This window comes from Lissotriton vulgaris, chromosome 5, assembly GCF_964263255.1.
Source record: "Lissotriton vulgaris chromosome 5, aLisVul1.2, whole genome shotgun sequence".
NCBI classification, from domain to species: domain Eukaryota; kingdom Metazoa; phylum Chordata; class Amphibia; order Caudata; family Salamandridae; genus Lissotriton; species Lissotriton vulgaris.
In genome coordinates, this window is record NC_141693.1 from 330,098,737 (window position 1) to 330,122,511 (window position 23,775).

At 46.7% G+C, this 23,775-nt stretch overlaps 1 protein-coding gene across 1 annotated transcript in view; it reads left to right on the forward strand.

Annotated features, from left to right (window-relative positions):
• Nucleotides 1-23,775, forward strand: part of LOC147710831 (aflatoxin B1 aldehyde reductase member 2-like) — a 219,019-nt gene that overhangs the window by 17,435 nt on the left and 177,809 nt on the right. The window contains exons 2-3 of the mRNA XM_086919393.1: nucleotides 8,706-8,802; nucleotides 14,234-14,333. Of these exons, the coding sequence (XP_086775519.1) occupies nucleotides 8,706-8,802; nucleotides 14,234-14,333 (197 nt within the window). The remainder of the gene's footprint in view (nucleotides 1-8,705; nucleotides 8,803-14,233; nucleotides 14,334-23,775) is intronic.

Here is a 23,775-nt window from a genome sequence, read left to right on the forward strand (position 1 = left end):
AATGCCAGATTAAGAGTTATCTTGTAGTCTGGCAGGTGGTCCTTTGGCGTTCCCACGGTGGTGCCTATTAAAAAGGCCTCGCCATGGGAACACCAAAGCCCTTTCTTGCACGGCATGGACTATAAAGTCCATGCCATGCATGAAAGAGGGTGCATGCAGAAAATTCCCCCTGCATGTATCCCATGGCCCTGGGGGAACCGGGGGCCCTGTAACACCCCCCAAGTTGCCCTTTATATGGGGGGCTCACCGCCTTCAAAACGTTGGATATGAGGAAACTAGTAATATGCTTGATGGTGCTGTAAAGGTACTGCCAGCTTATTGTAGTCCTCAGGCCACCAATCCACCACCAGGGATCACAGATCTCTGGCGGTTGTGTCGTTCCTATGGCGGTCTCACTGCCATTTATTTATTTATTTAATTCATTTATAAAGTGCATGGTTACACCACCGGTGTGTCCCCGCGCTGAGAGCTAACTCTGAAAGAATAGATTGCAACGAGCTAGGTCTGTACAGGTGAGTGGCCATTTCAGGTCCTATCCTTGAATAGGTTGTGTAAACAGTCAAGTCTTTAGCTGTTTAAAAAAACTGTTTTTACATGGTTCAATTCTTAAGTTCATCGGAAGGCTATTCCAGATTCTCGTTGCGCTGTGTCTAAATGAATGTTCCCCCATTCTGGCTCTGAGGATTCTTGGTACGATCACCAGAGCCTTTTCTGATGATCTTAGGCTGCGTCCTGGTGTATATATGGTGATTAGAGAATGCAGATATGTGGCTCCTTTCTTTTGCAAAATGCGGTGGCAGTGGCACATTGCCTTAAACTCTACCCTCTTTTCCAATTGGAAGCCAGTGTAGGGCTTTCAAGGCTTTCTTAGTGTTAGATCTTCTCGGTAGACCAAATACCAGGCGTGCTGCCACATTTTGCACTCTCTGTAATTTGGACAGCCCCTTTTGTGTGGCTCCAAGGTATAGGACATTCCCGTAGTTAAATTGCGATGTTATTATCGAGTGTATGATGTTTTCCAGGCACTCTGTGGTAGGAAATCTAGTACTTTCCGCAGCGTTTTCATGGCCCCAAAACATTTTCCAGCTATCTTTTGTATTTGATTCTCAAATGTCAGCTCTGAGTCAAACCAGACTCCGAGGTTTCTCACTACTGATTTCGGGGTAGGTAGTTGGCCTAATGTGTTGGACCTAGAGTGTGGTCTCTTGAACACAAAGGACGCGCACTTTCAACTTAAACCTGATTGGTTTTTCTTCAGATTCAACAGTTTTGGTTATATATTCAAAAGGAAAAGTTTCCACAAGTTTTTTGTAAACATTGCGATTATTTTTATTCATAAAGCATGTCTTTAGAAATTGTCATCATTTCCAATGAAGAGTTCATTTGAAATCAATAGTATTTTGCGACGTTACATTATGCCCAATGCATTTCGGGTTGTCAAGGGAACCCTTCGTCAGGGGCCAGTGGCAAACGAAAAACATTCAAGACCTTAGCATTCAAAGTGAAAATTGTGGCGTTCTAACAGAAATTACAATTCATAATTAACATCCTGATCATGCTCAATACATATTCTATGTAGTTTCACCTTGCATCAAATATCAATCCGATACCTGAGAATAAGTGAGCGTATTAAACAAAAGCGGTCTCTGTATTACGAGGAAGAGGGGAAGGGGTTTAGCGCATGGGTGCAAAGATGAACGGGATGCTGATCAGAAGATTAGCGTGCATCGCAGTAACTTTCAGTTTATACACGGTCCCGGTACTCTCGGTCATCGATTCCAAACGCGGAAGCGAAAGAATGTTGGGTTAGCCTATCAGATGGGATTTTGTAGTATGGTGACGGAGTCACGTGATCGTGAGCGCACAGAAGTAAACAGCGCGTTTGACATGTGTGCCGAAAACGTATTCAGAACAGAATGGGGTGAACGTTCAAAAAGCGAATGTGGTTTAAAAGTGCATGAGATAAAAACGTATTCAATACAAAGACACGAAGTCTAAGAATAATAGTGTAGAAAGGTTCCGATCACGTGATCAAGTTAACGGGGTTGTGATAGGTCAGAATTTCAAACCCGTAGCAGGGGAAAAAGATTATTGGGGCATCGTGTTGGTGACTTGAGTTCGCATGAAAGATGTGGAAGAAAGACTATCTTCGTGGTTATATTATGACTATATATCAATCAACATGTGACAGATAATAAAGAGACAGAAAAAATACAAAACAATATGAATCAATAATTAATAATACAAATAATAAACATTAACCATGAGGTGGTCCAGATAGGACAATTGCTTGTGGCATAAAATGAATAATTGCATGTATGTGCTGAGGAAATAGGATCAGCCTAACAAGTCAGAAGTTGTGGATGTCAAGTTACAGGTTTATAAAAAGCAAGACATTTCAATTCTATCATTAATTCCAGTTGGTTGCAATGCACTGAGTTTTTTAATCCAAAAGAATTCAGCTTGCAAACGTTGTTTTATGGGATCCATGTCGCAGCGTTGCGGCAGTATCTCCAGTATAGTGTATTTCAATTGAGCAATTTGGTGGTTGCAGTCTAACCAATGAGTGGCTAGAGAGGATTTCGTGTTCTTAGTCCGGATGTTACTCTTATGTTCTGATATTCTTATTTTGATTTTTCGTTCTGTTTGTCCTATGTATATTTTGCCGCATGGGCATTTGACAGCGTAAATGAGATTCTTAGAGTCACATGTACCTGTGTATTTCAAGTTGATTTTATACCCTTGGGTTGGATGCATGACGTTTTCCCAGTTATTACATTATTGCAGTGGGTGCAATTTAAACATTTAGCCATTCCTTTATATTGTGTAAGAATTGGTTTCTCAGTGTTCAAAATTTCTTTTAAGTTTTGAGATCTTCTATGTGCAAATGTTATGCGGTCACAGTAGAGATGATGTAGATCTGGTTCTGATTTGATTAACATCCAATGTCGGTTGATGATTTTTTTGATTTTCTTAGTGTCTGTTGAAAATTTCAATACACATACTGTTTTATGGCTGGTAGTTTTTTCAGTTGTCATCAAAAGTTTTTCTCTTGGTAATTTGGCTACTTTCTTGAGGGATTCCTCAAGAATTACTTTGGTGTAACCTCTTTCAAGATATTGATGTTGTTGTTCAGTCATTGATTTCTCTAGTAACTGTGCATCAGAAGTGATCCGTTTTAAACGAATAAACTGTGATGTTGGTAAATGGTTTTTTAGGGTTTCCGGATGGAAGCTTTGATATAGTAGACAGGAGTTGCGGTCTGTACTTTTTTTGAAAACTTGAGTTTGTATTTTGCGGTCAATGATTTTGATCTGTACATCCAGAAATGATATGGTATTGTTGTTGATGGTATGTGTGAATTTGATTCTGGGGTTGAGTTGGTTTAAGATGCAAATGTTGGTTAATCGTTGTTCCTTGTCTCCCTTCCAGATTAGAAGTAGATCATGAATATATCTTTTGAATATTGTTAGATTTTCAGTCCAGTTAGTATTGTTCAGAATGTGGTCATGTTAAAATTTTGTCATGTACAGATTAGCATATGAGGGGGGCCCCCCAAAGCCCATTGAAGTGCCGGTGCATTGATTATAAAAGTTTTTTTCCATTCAAAGTAACTGTGGTAAAGTGCAAAGTGCATCAATTCAAGCAGAAAGATTTTATTCGCTTCACAATTCTCTTCTCTTAATAGATTCCATTCTAATGCTTCTAGACCTTCGTTGTGTGGTATTGAGGTATACAGTGATACCACATCAATGGTGCATAGCCAATATTCAGTGTTTTTGTCAAGTACGATGGTTCTTAGTAAATTCAAAAATGTAGTTGTGTCCTTAATGTAGGTTTGAGTTTTTTGTACTATCGGTTGCAGAAACCAGTCCACGTATTTACCTATACTTTCTGATATTGATCCGCAAGCTGACACGATGGGTCTGAAAGGTGGTGTTTTGTCATTTTTGTGAATTTTTGGCAGCATGTATAGCCTGGGTCTGCGCGGATAATTGGTCTTCAAAAAGTTTTTGGTTTGTTCGTCAATCCATTGCAAGGTTAGTGCATGGTCTAGAATGGTTGATAGGATTTTTTGGTACTCTTCGGTCGGATCTTTGTTTAAAGGAATGTATGTGTTGATATCCTTAACATGTTCATTTACGGGACCTCAACCAGGCATATTAAGGATGGTAGCCACTGCGTCGAAAAATTTAAATATGTTATGCACAAATCCATATCACGCGTAGACCCGGCCCTAAGAAATAAGTGCCGGTGCTAAGCACCTGAAAGCACCGGCACAAATTAAGCACTGGTCAGCAGACACAACGTCGCTGTGGACGCCAGCCCCCAGGGACTTGGAGCAGTACTCACTCAACTGCAAGAGAACGTAGAGTGGGCCCCAATAGCGTATGCGAGTTGGTCCCTGACGGACACAGAACAGAGATACTCGCAAATTGAACGAGAAGCGATCGCCATCCACTGGGCCTGTCGGCATTTCCACGTCTACGTGTATGGCCATCCACTCACAGTGTCCACAGACCACAAGCCCCTTATCCCCTTGTTTCAAGGATCAGAGTCCAAACCTCAGCCGAGGATTGAAAAGTGGATACTTCAACTACAGGGATACGACTACCGGGTGGAGTACAAACCGGGCTCGTCCAACCCAGCGGACTACCTCTCGAGGCACCCCAGGGCGGCAACCAAAGCGGAAGAAGAGGTTGCCAATGACACAGAATAATATGTCCGTCTTATATCTGAAAGATCCCAACCACTGCTCATGAGTCTCGAGACCACTTTAGAAACTACCCGGAGGGATGAGTGCCTGCAACTGGCCGTAAGCGCAGTCCAATCAAATGACTGGCTGCCCATTCAATCCACAATGACCCGAAGAACACCACAAGCAAAGACTGTCCTGGAATCAATTGTGCGAGTCAAAGATGAACTTTCGGTTGATAGCAGCGGGTGTCTGCTCCGAGGCCCGCGGCTAGTGATACAATCAAGTCTGGCTCAACAGGCAGTGGACCTCGCACACAGGGGACATCAAGACATGGTGAAAACAAAGAGCTGACTGAGAGCCAAGGTGTGGTTCCCAGGAATGGACCCACTGGTTGAACAAACAGTCAGGGCATGCGCATGGTGCCAGGCAGCAGGCCAACCAGATCGCCCTCACCCCGTCATCACGGAGGAGAACCCTCAACGACCATGGGAGCGGGTGAGTGTAGGCTTTGGACACCTCCCAGATGGACGCTATGCTCTGGTAATCATCGATGACTACACGAAATACCCTGAGGTTGAGATTGTGGGAAGTCAGACAGCCGTGGAGGTCATCACCAAGCTTGAGAAGACCATCGCTACCCACAGAATATTCGAAGTGGTGAAGAGAGACAACGGTCCACCCTTCCAGAGACAGGAGTTTGCGGACTATCTTAAAGCCTGAGGGATCCAACACCGGAAAGTGCCCCCACACTGGCCTCAGGCAAATGGGGAAGTAGAGAGATTCATGCGTACTCTCAACAAAGTGATACGCATTGCGCATGCCGATGGATTACTGCTCAAGGGGGCCATATACAGCTTCCTGAGGGAATACCGTTTGACGCCCCATCTCACGACTGATGCAGCTCCAGGACCAGCAAGCATGGGCCGAGTAGTGCGAGACACTATCCCACATCACCTGAGCTGGACCCCGTCCCAGATCGACACGGAAAAGACCCTAGCCAACAGGACCAGCTCCAATGAGCAGGCCAGTGCCAACCGACGGGCCCGGATGTCTGTCATTCAAGCGAGAGACATCTATATCAAGGAGAAGTACCCATGAAGCAAATTCCGGCTTACATTCGAACATAGGTCCTGGACAGTTGTTCGCAGGGCCAGCTTCATGATAACCACCAGAAGAGGAACGGAGGAGGTCACCCGCAACATCTTGATCTTCAAGAAAGTGGATGCCAGGACTCCTGACCTGCCGGCATCAGAAAACATGGACACCAACCCATGTCAACTGGCAGAGGGGGAAGTCCCAGACTGTGACCACGAGCCAACCACCACTGGAAACGAGACCTGGTCAGATCAGGGCACACCTTCCCTGCCGGGAACATCAGTTGCGAGTCCACTGAGTGTTCCCGCAACGTGAATATACACTCCAGATAACCGGAGTTCCATGAACAAGCCACCCAGGAACCGTCTGTGCGCGCCCTGTCAACCTGCAGCATACCAAAGTAGAGCGCACCCGGCCATTGGAAGATCCACCCCTGGAATTACGCGAGACTAGGCCGCGGCCCTGAGGGGAGTTCTGCAGCAATCCCTAAGGGTGGCCTACGCAAATGCCCGCACAGCCCACATGGTAACGCGGAAACCCAAGGTCAAGGGGCCTCAGCGAGTTCCTGTGAAAAGGGAGTCCGAACGGGAGAAATGCGGCAGCTCCTCAACACACACAGGTAGCAGGGAGGCCATAGTCGAAGACCGGTCACCCGAAAACCAGGAGAGGGAGGCCTCACACACAGAGATCTTCCAGAGTGGACTTCACCATAGCTCCCAATGAACTGAGGCTGGACTCTGTACATTGAATTCGACACTGCGAGACCAGACCGGTCTAAAACACTTCAGCAAGGTCAACTAAAACATCATGACCATGCGGTCCAAAGCTCCAGTGAGGCCTGGCTGACGGCCTGAAGAAACTCAATTAATACTACTTGTTTGTTTATTTTTCCTCCAGGTTGGACTTTTGTTCCATTTCTTTTTCATTAAGGTGGGGGGGATTAAGTAGTGTGGCTCACTGGTTAGAGGCGGCAGACCCGAGAGCAGAGGACGGCCGGGACCAGGGTTCGATTCCCGGCGCGGCAGGTTTCTGGACCAGGGTCAGCGGACTCGATAATTCTCTCGCCTCGGTGCCCACTCTGATCAGCGATCACACTCGGCAACTCTGGGCATTAGCTTGCCTCATCTTCACTAACGGCCCCACCAGACCGCCGGGGATGCCTGGTCTCACCCTGGAGATACCCATTAAGGGACCATCTCTCAGGGAAGCCAGGAAGGGTTTCGCAGCGGTCGAAGCGCCTTGGGACCCTACGGGTAAGTAGTGCGCTATATAAATGCCTATACATTTACATTTACATTTACATGTTGTGTCTAGCTAGACACGCTCTACTGTTCTGCCCTCAAATGTAATACACTTTATTCCCACCCACCACACACTTTATTCCCACCCACCACAGGGGTCACCAGTCAGTTAACCCTGTCAATAAAAGGGGCCTGGCGCATGTGCCCGAAGCCATAACTGTGTCGGTGTGGTTGGTGTCCTAGTATGCGGGCTAGCGCCCGCCAACTTTACAGGCCCCTCACTGGGGGCTCTTTGAGGGAGATCTTCTGATCATAAAGCCGTATGCCGGGTTAAAAGTGAGGCAGTGACATAGGGTGGTGAAGAGGCCATATTAAAAGGGGTCTAAGGGAACCAAAGAGATTTTAATGAAGTAGTAGTCCCTTGACTCGTTAAAAACAGAGAAGCAATCTGAGGTGATATTGTACCCTAATAGCTAAAGTCTGTAGGGAGTAAGGTCCACATGTTTCATGCCTAGTGTGCCAGGATGGTGAATGGCATTTCACCAAGACTGGGCTGATAGCTACCCTCCAAACAAAGAATGTGGGGGCCAAAAAGATGCGTGAAGAACAAGGGTACCAACTTAAACAATAAATGCTGCATCTGCTGCGGTGCTGAGAGGCTGCTTCCACCCAGAGATCGGATGAAAACGCCCCTTAAGTGAGGCGAGGACCGCGTCTATAGTCGTACAAGACCTATCCTGCAGAGGAGGGTAGGTCTCGGGCAACTATACCACAAGAACCACTTTCTATGTATCCACTGTTAGACGCTAGAGGCGCTTTTCTTCGGATCTCTCAGTGGAATCAGCCTCTCTGCACTGCCGCAGTGCAGGATTTATTGTTTAAATTGTATCCTATTTCTTCACGTCGGAAGACCAAATTGAAAAGGAGATTCACAAGTCACAAAATACCTTTTTTTCTGCTTGTAGAAAAATATTGCAGAAATGTCTTCTTTCTGTAAATGACCCCTACAGAGGTTATGCCTTCCTTTACGTAAACCCAAACCCCTGCATTTTGTTCTGAGTAGCAAAGGACAGAAACCTTTTTGCTTATACATTTGACTAAGATGCAGACGTGCTTATGAGGACAAAAAAAAGATACTTTACACTGCTAGGCAACTGCAGTGTTGCAAAGAATTTCTGTGATGTGTTGTCCTGGATTTACAATCGCAGTAGAATGACTAGCTGATCCTGAGCATGAGTGGATGGCATCTAGCGGATGATTCAGAAAAGGGGGTGGTGATGGACAGAGTATCTGAATTAAACAGAACACCCCGGAAGCTTGTCTCCTTTCCAGTGAAGAATTGGCTTGGTAGTCTGGTCTGCCCTGTTCCCATGATGCACTGGGCCAGGGACAGACTAATTTGCATGTAGCCAGGTTCTGAGCTGGGATGATGCAGTGAGCTAAAAAACGGTGATGGATCAAGCCCTGATCTTTGTACTGGGTAAGAGTGGTCTGCTTAATTCAGACACTCTGTTCATCACCACCCCCTTTTCTAGCGGATGGCATCTAGCAGCCAATCAATTTGATAGAATAGTCACACCTGTGAACTAAAGTGCAAATCAGGGCCACATCAAACATTAAAGTGCATTTCTTTAAAGTTCACCTGTCTGATATTTCCATGTTCCTTTCAGGGAATGTACAATGCAACCACTCGGCAGGTGGAGACAGAGCTTCTGCCATGCCTGCGCCACCTGGGTATCCGATTCTATGCTTACAGTCCCTTGGCTGGTAAGGGCTAAATTGTATGGAGGAGGGTGGTGAGCCTGAGGTTTCTCTTTCACCTGTGAATCTGATTGTCTGTTTCTGTGGCAGGTGATGGATGTAGAGGAGATGTCTACGTACTTCATGAATTTGATTCTTGTATTCGTGGGTTGGTGTGGATGAGTGGTCCTGTATCCACTGTATTAGTGTTTGAGGGTTCAGACAAATGTTTTAACACTCATCGTCTAGTAAGGGATAAAGAAGTTCAGAATAATGTACCGGCTGCTAAATACTGAATGTTTGAAAACAAAATATCTTTATTGATTTTGAATATAGCCTACAAAAGCAAGCAATAGGTGTTCCCTGTCCAATCAATGGGAGCATCAAGTACAATAAAAACGAAGAGGTTTTGAAGTAAGTGGCCTTAGAGGAGCTTCTCACCCATTAACATAAAGATCATCACTATTTTGAAGCAGAGTGGAGTGGCATAGAGAGGAGTAGGGTAGAGTGGAGTGGCATACACCAGAGTGGAGTTGCGTAGAGTGGAGTGGTTTAGGGTGAAGTGGAACAGAATGGAGTGTCATGGCATAGAGTGGTGTGGAGTAGAGTATAATGGCTTGGAGTGGTATAGAGTAAAGTGGTGTGACGTTGAATAGAGTGAAGTGGCCTAGAATAGAGTGGCATTGTGTGGAGTGGCATAGAGTGGCATGTTGTGGAGTGGCAAAGAAGGGAGTCGCATGGACTGGCATAGAGTGCAGAGGCGTAGAGTACACCACTCCTTTCTATGCCAATGCACTCTACACCAGAGTAGAGTGGTGTAGAATGCAGCGGCGTAGAGTGGGGAAACAACCTTTACAACACGGCTGTTACCACACAATACCATTACCACACATCCTTAATACACATCCTTAACACATATGCCTTTATCAGGCATGTCTTTTCCATACACATTGTCAAAAATGACAGGCCGCCACGGACCTACACTTTTTGGTTCTCATAAATGAGCCTTGCTCGCATGAGCCATGAGCAAGGCTCGTTTGTGAGAGCCAAAACAAGTAGGTAAGAAGAGGCCTTCCATTTTTGAAAAATAAAATACTTTATAATTCCCACCAGAATTGGGCGTACAGCGTTATTCTTCTCTGAGGAACAGTGGAGTAATGTTTGGCAGGGATCCGTTCCCACATGCTGAGGCTGCTGCCCTGTGAGGGTTGCTAGTCTCCCACCAACGGAGTTATGTTTTATGTGTGTGTGTGTTACCACCCAAATATCCCTTCCTTCCCTAAACCCTAAAAATACACTTGCCACCGAAATACCCCTACCCACCCTAAACCCTAATAATTCCCTTGCTCCCCAAATACCCGTACCCACCTAAACACCCATGCCCTGATATATATACACAAACACGTCTGCAGGTGTATATAAAAGGCTTTATACTTACCTGCAAGATACTTACATGTTTGTTGTAAAGGCATGCGTGGTAAAGGTAAAAAATGGTGTGGTAAAGGCATACATGCGTAGTTGAGGATGTGTTTTTTGATCACGTACAACCAATAGAGTGACCTAAAATGCAGTAGCATAGAGTGGAGTGGCGTACAGTTGAATAGAGTGACAGAGTTTATAACAGAGGAGTGGCGTAGAGTTGAGTGGTGCAGAATGCAGTGGCGTAGAGTGCATTGGTGTGGAGTGCATTGGCATAGTTTAAAGCGGTGCAGAGTAAAGTGGCTAAAAGTGAAGCGGTGCAAAGTAGAGTGGCATAGAGTGCAGTGCACAGAGTAGAGTGAAGTGGTGCAGAATGAAGTGGTGTAGAGTGCAGTGGCATTGATAAGAGTTGTTCAGACTAGCTTGGCATAGAGTGGAATGTTGAAGAGTAGAGTGGAGTGATGTAGAGTGGAGTAGAGTGTAGGGTGTAAAGTGCATTGGCTTAGAGAGCCGTGGTACAGAGTAGAGTGGCAGAGAGTGTAGTGTTGCAGATTAGAGTGTCCTAGTTTAGTGGTGTGCAGTAGGGTGGCATAGAGAGCAGTTGCATAGTGCAGTGGCGTAGAGTAAAGTGGTGGAGAGTAGAATAGAGATTAAAAGTGCAGTGACGTTGAGGGTAATGGTGTAGAGTGGCATAGAGTGCAGTGTCAGGGTGGATTTGGTGTAGAGTGTAATGGCATTGATTAGAGTGGTGCAGACTAGAGTGCATGGCATAGAGTGGAATGTTGAAGAGTAGAGTGGCGTAGAGTGCAGTGATACAAAATAAAGTAAAGTGAAGTACAGTGGTGTAGATTGCAGTAGCATAGAGTGTCGTAATACAGAGTAGAGTGGCCTAGAGTGCAGTGGCGCCGAATAGAATGTTAGAGTTCAGTGGTATCTAGTGCAGTGGCATAGAGTACAGTGGTACAAAGTAGAGTGCATTGGCGTAGAGTGCAGTGCTGCAGAGTAGAGTGGTGTAGAGTTCAGTAGTGACAAGTGGATTGGCCTGGAGTGGTGTAGAGAGTAGAGTGGTATAGAGTGTATTGTCATGGAGTGGGGTAGTGTACAGTGGAGAGGCGTAGATTGGAGCGGCTTAGAGTGCAGTGGCGTAGATTTGTGTGGTGCACAGTAGAGTGGCTTAAAGTGTAGTGCCATAGAGTGCATTGGCGTGGAATGCAGTACAGTAGCATAGAGTGATGTGGCATAGAGTGCATTGGTACAGAGTAGAGTAGAGTGGAGTGGTATAAAGTGGAGTATGCATGGTGTGGTAGCACACTGCCATTACAAACAACACATTTTCAATTGAAATGACCCTTGCATTTGCACAGACAAACAGTTTTCCTGATAAAACTTCATTGGCAACAAACAATAATGTAAATGGCATCAGCTAATGCATTGATTTGCTTTGATCATATTAAAATATTGTTTTCCATTACTCTTCAAAATTTCCAAAGAATGTGCTTCATAGCTGCTTTCCTAATTCAGCTATATTCAGAAATAGCTGCACAGCTAATTTACAACCATCTAACTTTTATTGTGTGCTAGAAAAAAGCCACAACCCCAGCAACATTACTGCATAAATACTCTCACTTTGAAGTCAGAGAAAGAAAAGTAAGTACCAAAGTCTCTCAGAAGAGCCTGACATTTGACTTCTGTCTCTGAACGCGCAGCAAAATAACATCAGAACCAAATTTACAGGCCGGTTTGCATAAAGCAAGCACTTAGAAGAATATTGTACACAGGGCATGCTCAACAGGAGGGACTACCTCAAGCTGGACATCCTAAAACAAATAAAGCCAGCAAATAGAATGTCATTAATTTGAGTTACAAACCATACAACCAATGGTAAGCCAAATGCATTACCAGGAAAGCTTTCAGAATGTCCACAAAAAGTATTTTCACAACCAGACAGCTCTGCTCTCTGGTAGGCTTCGACCTAAAAACAAAGGTGGCTGAACGTCATTGTTCTGATAGAAAGCTGGTTAATGATTATGAGAGATTGCAGTGACATCAGTCAGAAATGTCTCTCAGAGAGCCATGTTTACCTTCATTTGTTGCCACCCTTTGTCTCCCCTCTAGCTCAATAACAACAAAGGGAAGATGTGGTTGGGACCAAGAATGGGGGTTACCACTAGTGGTTCCTTTCTGGACTCCTGCAGTTTTAATAGACAGTGCTTTTTAAAACATTTGACCCCTGAATGTTTTAGTCCAGATTCCAACGGCGACCGTCCTCATTTCTCACCTTGTCTTAGCTGTGTTTCAATGTTTAGTTGAACAGATCAAAGAAAAGTCTGCACAACTCTTGGTTTCAGCATCTCTCTACATTGTAACTGAGAGAAAGCAATCTCACACATGGTTATGTAGTGATTGGTAGTAAATATTCTAAATAGTGTGGTTGTGGCATGTGTGTGGGTGTGTGATCTAAGGGCTGTGAGGCCATGAGTGCATGTGGAGTGAGAGCGGATGGGGCAAACAAGTCGATGACAAAGTGAGGAGCGGTAATGGAGACGGTTTGGGTAACCTTATTTTTTTTTTAATAAATAACATTTTATGGATTTTAACAAAAGCAAAACTAGATCATTTACCTTGCGGGCCAACGCAGAGAGTCCAACAAGGGACATCAGGTGATAACATTATTAATGTGGGTTATCTAAAATTGGTGGTTCCCAAAAATTGCGATTGCCAGCTGGACAAGACGTTTGTCTCCAGACGTTAGTATAGGGACCTGCCTCCCATAATAAAATACCTCTTCTTTTCTGCTCTGGTGCTAGCAAGCAACGGAAATGTTTCTTCTCTCTGCCACTTCAACAAGATGTGGCAGAAGAAGGCACAGCAAAAGTCTGCCAAGCAGTCTGTGTTGTAGCCGCACCAAGAACAAGCAGAATAAGCACCAGGCGTCCTCACCCTTCAGAGGTACCACAAATGATGTTGGATGCAACTGCAACAGATGGAGGGGATCCTCATTGGTGGCTCCTTCCCACATTATTCAGTAGCCCTCCACATTCCAGCCTCTGACTCCTAAAGTGGGTGGCACTGGAAAACATCCCAGCCTCCCCAGTGCCTATTGCATTATAGCAGGAGAAAGGGGTGTAACGAGGCACTTGCGGGGAATGGGTCCCCAGGGCCCCAAGTCATTCAGGGGCCTCCTCAGCAATCTCTACAGAGGGGCCCCATCAGTTTGCGCTGCACCACTTTAGGTAAAATGGGAGATGTGAGGCTGCAGGAGTTACCTTGCGCGCTCCAGTACCCGGACCAGCTGCCACCAATGTTCACCCTCACAACAAGGGAATGAGCTCTTTAAAAAGTGACCTGGAGGAGGATGGCAGGAAGTATGAGGTTGCACAGGATATGGGTATTTAAGGCCAGACCAATTGAAATTTGAAGTTGGCCTGTGAGTGTACATGGCAACCAAGGCTGTGTTGAGGCGTGTGAGGCTTTACCTGGGTGTGTTGTAATTGTAACTGGACATATGGGGCATTTAAGTGTACCTGGCCATACCGGGCTGTGCCTGAGTATATGAGGCTATACCAGGCATATTATGTTGTCCTAGGGATCTAACCCTGCATCTTGCACATCATGTATATGATGACCGCTGGGTCCGCTGGCCTACTGGCAAGACATGGCAAAATCCTAGTTAATGTAAGGTCAGTAAGTGAAGCATTGTATACTTTCAATTATTGTAGTTTTTTTTAACCCCAGTGAAAGTCATATCCTGCGATGCCTTTAGGGCCGTTGGTCATTTAGAGTCCCTCCCTATGATGCCATTTTGGAGATTAAAGGTCATGTGATTATGTCATTGCAGGGGGCGTCTCAGAGCATTTAATGTCACTTATGATACGCCTGGTTTTAAGGGAATAACGTCACTGACTGAAGAAAAGTTATTCTGTTCACATTTTTGTCTGCTGTTCTGTTCATAAATGGTGTTCGTTGGTTCACAGCTGTTTGCTATTCTGCTCTGATGTTCGTTTCATGCTTCTATCTTATTTCTTTCTTTGGTTTCTAGCTGGTTTACTGACTGGAAGGTACAGATATCAGGATCAAGATGAGAGTCAGCCAGTGAGCAGATTCTTTGGCCACTCGCGGGCAGAAGTGTACCGCAATAGGTGAGATGCCTGTTCATTCATCTCCAACGCGAATAATTCTTATAGAGCCCTGGGAACGATTGGCTTTGGGGAGGAGACTGGGATATTGCACTTCCATGGCTAGAAATGCAGAACGTGTCGTCCTTGTTTGTCTACTGCTTAATCCCGTGTTTCCTCAGTTACGTTTTGGTTACTTACTTCCATTTCGCAGTTACTGGTCAGGCTTATGGCAACATTAGCAGATCTCAGTGCTTATTGGAGTATGATTTTGAGCACAGACCAAATGCCTGTGGAATTGGTTTGCAGTGTCCCATGCTAGTTGAGGTGTTGGCCGCCATTCCTTGCACAGATGGGCAGATTGCAGTGCCATGTGTAGATGTAGGGTGGGATTTGCAGGGCGCATAGGATGGTTTGCACAGGATAGGCCGGTTGGTTCTTGTGTGCATAGTGGGTGGGTTTATCGGGGCCCAGAGCTCAGAGGGATGTGAATCAGAGGGTAAGTGCCTAGAAGAGAATCCTTGTAAGGCTGTATGCACAAGGGGTAGTGTATGTATTCACAGCCCTATGGAACACAAGCTGAGATTTGTAGGGCTCTACATTTAAGAGCTGGTGTGCAGCTCCCCTGCACAGGAAGTTAAATTCTCATGGCCTTATACATGGAATGATATATGCAGTTTGCTGTGCGCTACGCGCTTCGCGATATGATTTGCAGGAACATTCGCATAGTGTTGCTGCCCTGCCCATGTTATGTTTCTGGTTAGCCCTGTGTATTTCCCCCACAGTGAAGTCAAAACTTATGCGACCCCACTCGAGGTACTCCTCTGTAACCAGGGCTCGAGTCGGGATACCACGCGGGTGGACGGCGTCCCCCCACTCATTTTACCGGGAGGACGCCGTCTCCCCTGCCAAACAGCTAGACTTTACTCTGGCCTCTCTGGGACGAGATCGGAGCACATCTTTCGTGATGTAACTTCCTGTCGTGACATCACTTCCGGTGACAGCGTCCCCCCACTTCTCTTTTTAGGACTCGTGCCCTGTCTGTAACTGATATAAGGCATCAGAGTTGGGCCTTGATGAGTCGGAATCCGTCGGGGGAGACCGATCACCCAATGCTTACACACCTTCCATGAAATAAATGAAATGAAATGAAATACCAGCATTTGTAAAGAGCACTGCTACCTCCGGTGAGGTGTCCCAGCGCTGGGGGCCGTCGGGAAGATTAAGCAAGCTATTACACCGAGTCACATGGTGCTGGGCTAACCTGCTGCCGGAGCCGGGGATCGAACCCTGAGGTCCGAAGTCAGACTCCCTGGCCGCTGCGCCACGCCTTTCTCAGGAACTGGATATCACAGTGTCAAAGTCAATAGAAGACCTATAGGAAAGATACAGGAGGTAAAAAGAGAGATAAAAACACTGGATCTTGATTTTTGACTGGAGGAATTTTGTTAGTTTCATTGGACTGCTTCTTGAAGCAGGTGGAATCTGCCCTATGGTATAGGGACTTATACTGATCGAAGCAATTGCATACAACCAAAAAAAACAGTATAATGAAGTGACACGGACAAACTGCTTACTTCAGCACCATGCTATGAGGAAGCCAGGGAAACACCAAGAGACAACCCCCCCCCCTCCTGTGAAAACCATAGGTAACGTGAGCAGCTAGCTATCAGGTAAAGGGAGGAGACAGTGAAGTGAAGCACATAAACAAACTGGTAAAACGGAAGTGCAGCGCTCAGAGGAACTGTACAGGGCGAAAACAACAAAAGCTGTGTGGGAACTGGTAAAAAGAGCATTGAGAAAATATAACACAAGTTGCAAGCGTTTGTATGTTTGTGAACCTGGAAAGAACTGTCTACGGGCGAGAGTAACCGCGGTTCTGTGGGCAGTGGGCACTGACGTCATGGGACGCCAACGGGCAACGAACACCGCAGAGGCCCCAGGACCCCTGAGAGCGCAGTCCCCCGCCTCCCAGACCGTGCTTGCGGGGGGAGAGGGGGCTCGACGGGATCAGACAACATGTAATCAAAATCAGACAAAGTCTTGGCGGCAATCGAACATTCAAGAGTGACAATGGAGCATAAATTCGGGGAGCTGGCCACGGATCTTAATCTACTCAGGGACGACTACAGGAAATTGGCGGATAAAGTGAAGTTGGGCAAAACTTTGCTGCAAAGTCTGGAACTAACCAGTGCGACAACAGCAAGACTCCCTGAAAGACCTACAAACTCGGGTGAAGATCCTAGAAAGCAGAACGGATGATTTAGAAGGTAGATCACGGAGAAGTAATATCCGCATCATAAATTTAACGGAGGGAGTGGAGGGAATTAATCCTTTCAAATACATCGCAAACTGGATAGCAACGTTCACACCAGCGGGTGAACTGAACCCATTTTTCTCCATATAGCAGGCACACCGTGTACCGTCTCGTAAACCAGCCCTGGGATTCCCCCGAGGCCTTTTCTTTTGAAGTTGCTCCACTATCAGGACAGGGAAACTATCCTCCGAGCCGCAAGGAAAAGGGGTGCACTCCGGGTGGAGGACAAACAGGTTATGTTATTCCTGGACTATTCCAGGCCAGTGCAATAGCAAAGGTCCACCTTCTTAGGCGTCAAGCGAACCCTGCGGCAGAAGAATGTCCAATATGCACTCCTATTCCCAGCCCATCTGAAGATTATCCATGACGGAACCACACATTTTTTCTCGGACCCAGCGGTGGCCAGTGAATGGATTGAACAACACCTGACGACTGAAAACAACCGCTGTAGGACACCGGCCAGTCGGTCCTCAGGCCACCAACGCAACAGCAGAAAAAGGTCACACTCACCCAGCTAAGCGTGCGTTCAGACTCCTCCACCAAGAACTCTCCAGATCTTGCGCAAATCATCGCAGAACGCCGGAAGGCACTGCAGATGGCTCTACAGTTGGGACTCCCGGGAAACAGCTTGGATGGCGAATGAGGCCCGCACATCTTCACATCAGAAGAAGAGAGTAGCGACGGACATACTCTGAGAGAAGGCTCGATGACTCCACCGCTGGTGACCCCCCACACGGCAGACACTTTGTTCTGACGCTCTCAACCTGACACGTCAGGCTATGGCATTGGATGACCTCCGAACCTGCTATGCCCCCTACTTGAGGGGAGCCACGACGTAAGGATGGTGGACAAACCAGGAGCCCGGATAACTGGACAATCCCCCCCTACCATCAGGCTACACTACATGGTGTGGATTGATTGGGACATAGTTGGGCGCCTACCTGATATAGTCAACGACCAGGCGGCTGCAGCGACAGCGGCGGGCGGAAGCTGAAGACCACTTCCCCCACATAACGAACCAGAGTTAGCACATGTTGTGCAGTTTGGACGTATCGCCCCGAGTGATAGATCCTCTTAGTTATGATGGTTTCCCGTTAAGTTACAGTATGCACTCCCAGTTGCATAACCCTTCCACACACCCGGGGGAACGCGCACATGATTCACAGAGTGATGGTATGGTTGAGGGGGTTGGAAGTCGGGCGGTAGGGGGATGCGGGAGGGACCGGGAGATGCCGCATTGTTTGAGACATTACCCCGATAACAAGAGACATGACAGTTAGGGTCCCTACTACGGACCTAAAAGTGGGAACATTAAATGTCAGGGGCATGCATACGGCAAGTAAACGATAAGCGATTTATGCATATATGAAAAGACTGCAACCCCAGATAGTGCTCCTCCAGGAGAGACACCTAACAGGGACAGAGGTGGATCGCATACGTAAGAAATGACGAGGGATCATCTGTGCTACAGCATATTTCGCATTTGCCAGTGGAACCCTGATCTGGATCAGGCCAGGGCTCCCATTTCGAGAACAGTCTAGGTTGGTAGATAAAGAGGGTAGATACTTTCTGATAGCGGGCCAGCTCGAGGGCAGGGATCTACTAAAAGGCAGCATCTATTCCCCTAATATAGAGCAAGAGCAGTACTGGACCCGCCTCACAGGGGTACTAGCACACTACACAAAAATGCAGTGGTTATAGGGAGGGGACTACTATTGTGTCCTAGACATCGACCTAGATAGGTCTCACCCCCCGCCGGCACGTTCACCTGCACCGAAACGGGCAGAGCAGTTTCAACAATGGGTTACCCAATGGTCACTGGTAGATGCTTGGCGATACAAAAATCCCAATGCTAAACTATACTCATTCTACTCCGCACCACACATTCTCAGGGTACGACTCGACCGAATTCTATGCTCAGCAACACTACTTCCCCAAATACAGCACACTAACTACCTAGGCAGGGTGCTATATGACCACAATGCACATGCTGTGATCCTTAGATTGCGGCCACCGCGCCCCCCCAATATCCACATGGAAGTTACCCAGGGAATGCCTCACGGATCAGGCTTTTTGTCACACACATGGCACACATATCCAGGAATACTTCACACTAAACGCAAATACAGCATCATCCAGGTCAGTAGAATGGGATGCATTCAAGGTCGAAGCAAGAGGCCACTGCATCCAACACATAGTAGGGGTGAAACAAGTGCTGGAGCGATCACTTCAAACGGCAGAAACGCGCCTGGCGGACCTGACGAAGCAGCTAGATAAAGGGGACACAACTCCCGAACAGGTGGCGGCAGCAAAAACAGTCTATGCGGAAGCTATGGGCGCCCTTCTTAAATACAATTTTAGAAGGTGTGCTGCCCGAGTTCATCGCGAGGGGAATAGGGTAGGCACACTTTTAGCATGACTAGCAAAACAAGCCAAGGACATGCCACCAATCACGACATTGCAGGACAAGACGCGTGCCCTCAGGCAATCACAGGGGGATATTTTACACATCTTCTACAACTATTACAAAGACATTTATCGGGCCCCACCACAGCCGTCACACCTGGCACTAACCCAATTTCTTCACTCCTTACCCCTGCCTAGTATCCCACACCTCGAATCAATGTATGACGATGCATTAAAGCGACGCAACTCCCCAGTTCACTCAGGGAATCCACCCTAGTAATCTTCCTCAAAACCAAACAGGGATCCTACGCTGCCGTCCTCATACAGGAGTATAACACTACTCAATGCAGATTGTAAAATATTAGGAAAAATACTGGCCGATCGATATATCTAAGTTCTCCCACAGCTGATCCACCCAAACCAAAATGGTTTTCACCCTGGACGTAATGTGTCGCTGAACATACAAGGGCTCTTCCACATACAGGACAGAGCGTGGGAATATTTCCCTAAGGCAGCCTGCTTAATCCTAGACCTGGAAAAGGCCGTCATTACACTCTTATGGCCATACTCATTCGATACCCTCCACAAGGTGCAAGTCGGCCCAACCCTACTGGCATACACACAACTTCCCTACAAAGGCCTCACTACCCGGGTAAGGGTGGGAAAGTACATTTCATTCCCACTTGGGGTGGAGCGGGGGACGAGACAAGGGTGCCCCCTGTCCCCCTTGCTGTTTGCTCTGGCAGTGGAACCACTGGCCGTTTGCTTGCGACAGGGGGTGGGGGCGCCTGGGGTATCCCGGTAGCGGACACGATGCATTGTGTATCGCTATGTGCCGACGATCTCTTAATTTATGTGCCGGACCTCACAAGAGATCTTACGACCTATGGGCAATATTGGAGAACTTTGCGGAGGTATTCGTGCTCCTAGTCAATTGGGAGAAATCGACGATTTTTCCTCTCAGCCCTCACCTTGCTCCCCTGGAGATCCGAACGGGACCCCAGGTGCTTGGTTGGAGTGTGGTGGCACCCCGATATCTCGGGGTGCGGCTATACCATTCCCCTGAGGACCTCTACGATGGGAACCACCGCAAAGTATTGGCGGGACTTTGTGCGGCAGTGGCGTTCTGGAAAACTCTGCCCTTGGCCCCCATAGGAGGCGTAGCATTAGCAAAATTGATTCTGGTACCCAAATTACTCTACACCTTTGCTAATCTCCCTGTGATACCCCCTCGCTCCTTTTTCCAGAAACTTGACACATTATTCACAACACTAATATCACTAATATGGGGGGGGGCACAGAGTAGCTTTGCGAACCCTCTACTTACCCACATCACAGGGAGGATTGGGGGCCCCCTCTTTTGAAGCTTATTTTCTGTCAGCATAGCTGCAGTGGCTGTCCCACTGGACAGCAGAACGCCATGCAGAGGAGCTGGTAACTAATAATGGTCAGTTGCCTATCCCGGCTATTAGGCGACTGCTGATGCCAGGCACCAGACCGGTGACCACACACACTGTACAAGTGGTGATTGCCCGTAAATGTATGATGCGCATAAACCGCATGTCTAGGGGTCAGGCTCTTTACTCCCCCTTACTCCCATTAGTAGGGTTTCCAAAGAAAGAGAATAACTACACATCCGGGGCTCTCCGGATATGGACAGAGAGTGAGGTGACGGAAGTGGAGGCGTTATTCGAGGAAGGACAATTGAAGACATATGCCCAAATGCAGAACGACCATGACCTCCCCCCAGGACAATTCCTGGTACACAGACATTTGATAGATAGTGCACAACAATGTTGGGATCTCACCGACGGGGAACCTCCGACACACCGAGTACTTCACACCATCCTTCGTATGGGCAGGGGCAGGCACTTAGTCACTTGGCATTACAAAGCAATCAGAGAACTAACCACAACCCTGTTATTAACACTCCGCCAAAAATGGGAAGATGAGATAGGACGCGTGCTGAACGACCGGGAATGGGAAAAGGTCTTAGAGTACCCGAAGAAGGTTTCGCAGAATGCCCCATTCAAAAACATTCAATTCAATATATTACATCGCGCATATTTAACACCTCACAAGCTCCACGTTTCTACCCAGATACACAATTTACATGCCAAGCGCCCGCGGCGCACTTCAAACACATGTTTTGGGATTGTCCTGTAATTCAGCCATATTGGGGGGAGGTATTTCGGGCTCTGGAGGCAACAGTCCACCGCCAGCATATTGCCTCGTGGGAGGCCTGTGCATTCGGGATCTTCCGCAGGCGGAAGACAGAGAAGGTACAGTGCAGGTTTGCATCCCTAGCTATGTTCCTAGCAAAGCGGGGTGTAGCCATGTACTGGAGAGCGCCGGCAGGGCCCCCAGCGGCAGCCTGGATAGGCGTGGTCAAAAAATGGGGAGCGGCAGAGGAGGCAACACTAAGGGAGGAAGAGGTGAAAGGGGCCGGAAATATCCCATTTCAATGGAATGGGCACAACTCCTATACCAATTCATACAGGAGACAGCGCACGAAAACTCACCAGGGGCTACCCCATCTCAGTCCCACACTCCACCCCTGTCCCCGATAGCGCAAGCGAATGCCATAACGCAATAGATACATCCACGTGCGGGTTGTGCAAGTACTAGGACCACTCTAAGCTGGAGCCCCGACCGCCGATAGAGGATACTACCCTTGACCTGTTGCCCTCGCCCGCGGCGCCCGCCTGCCCCCCCCCCCCCCCCGAGTCTGACACCGCTGATCTCCCACAGAAGAATGGACATCACCATGTAACAGTTCCTTATCATTCTGTGTATATAGTCAGCTGGCCCCCCGGGACCCCACTACAGACCCTCCACCCACTTTATGTAGTTCATATGTTTATGTTTGCCCCCATTACCAGCGAGTAGGCTCTTACATAATAGAAGCATATGCACGGGCACCAATCAGTGTGGTACACCAGAATAGAGTGGGGAGCAATACACCAGCCTATACCCCTAGGGAAACTCTCCTATATAGTCATATGTCATGGGTCAGGTGGCTAGACCTTAAGTAAGATCAACTGAGGCTTAATTTTTGTACTGCCGATGTTTCTTACCTGTACCATGAGATATATGATGTATGAGTCGCTCTATAACATGCTTAAATTGGCAGAATACCCATGTACACCTGACAATATGTATTAATAGCAAAAATACAATGATGTACCACGTGCAAATGAACCCAAAAATACAAAACTCTCAATAAAGAAATTTTGAACAAAAAAAAAAAAGGCATTTTAAAACCAAAGATAATTTGTAGACTGGTCCCCAATCCGCTCTTTATAACCACCAAATTAGTTGCCAGAAAATAGAGTACACTAATATCTTCCTAGAAAAAAAGTAGCAGCAGGATATCAAATAACACAATCGCAAAGTATCGCAATACTATTCTTAACTCTGCTATGTACCTCGAAGAGTAATATGGCAATTATTCACGGCACTGCATACACAGCAGAAGGTACAGAAAAACCTAAACTCTCCAGAATAAACGGTCCATACTGTTCAGCACAAGAGACAAAAATAATATATAGCATAGGACACACTGTTTTCTACGCATCTATAGACGTGCTGCCCAAGAAATGGCCCTCTTAGTGTACAGGGCAGAAGGTACACAGCCCAGAGCATCTGATACACTCCAGAATGTAGGGCTCCAAATACATGGCGCTGTAATATTCTTATACAAACACCAAATTATAGAACCCAGAACATATTGCTTACCTTACCTTTATTGTGATTCTGTTACTTATAGTTTATAGAATGTCTCCTGTTACTGAGGTGGCACTATCGGACACAATAGCGGCCTTGTCCCTCTTCTAAAAGTGACAGCTCAGAGCTGACATTCGCTTACAACAACATATTCTCTACCTTTAGACACGAGTGTGAGTAATAGACTAACATGGAATCCTAATACACCTAGAAGTCCAAATCACAAAACAGTGAGGGAGCAGGCAATGAAGAATCTGCAGAAAGATAAGCTGAAAGAAAGCGCCTTACCATAGGGAAGTAACTTGTTTTTCTAATCGAGAATTCTAACTTCAAAAACCTCGTCTTTTCAATAGATATCAAAGTCGTACCACCCGCAAGGTGGAGGGTTTGAGGATTGGTGTTCACAACAGTAAATCCTGCAGGACTGATTTGGCAAAATGGTCCACCCTGTGGACCTGTGAGTCAAGGCAGTAATGCCTGGTCAAGGTGTGGAAGAACACATATGCAGCCACCTGGCAGATATCCAGCACCAGAACACTGCTGCTCTATACATATACAGAGAACAATACATGGATAAGAGACGTTTCGGGACTGCGTTCTTTTTTCAACACTGGGAGCCCCCAAAAAAGTTGACTACCAACCCAGCGCTCCTCAGTGGATCATTTTAATGTCCCCACAACCACTAAAAAAAACTCACAAACCACATCTATACACCCTTTTACCCCTACTGTCGCACAATGGCACCTTCACTCTCACACAAACCACTCTGTGCTATACCACTATCAAATTCGCTCATTACCGACACAACACAATCCCAAATTATACATAACCTTAAACCCTTCAAACACGCACTCCCTGTTCATAAAAATCACCAGCTCTACCCTCCACTTACTCCAAACAGACCCCTTTCTATCACTTCCAACCCTATAGTCAACCCTCTCTCATATCATCCTTCAACAACACCCTCCTTTGCTCCTCCTCTTTTTACCGAAAACACACAACCAAATAATCTCTGTA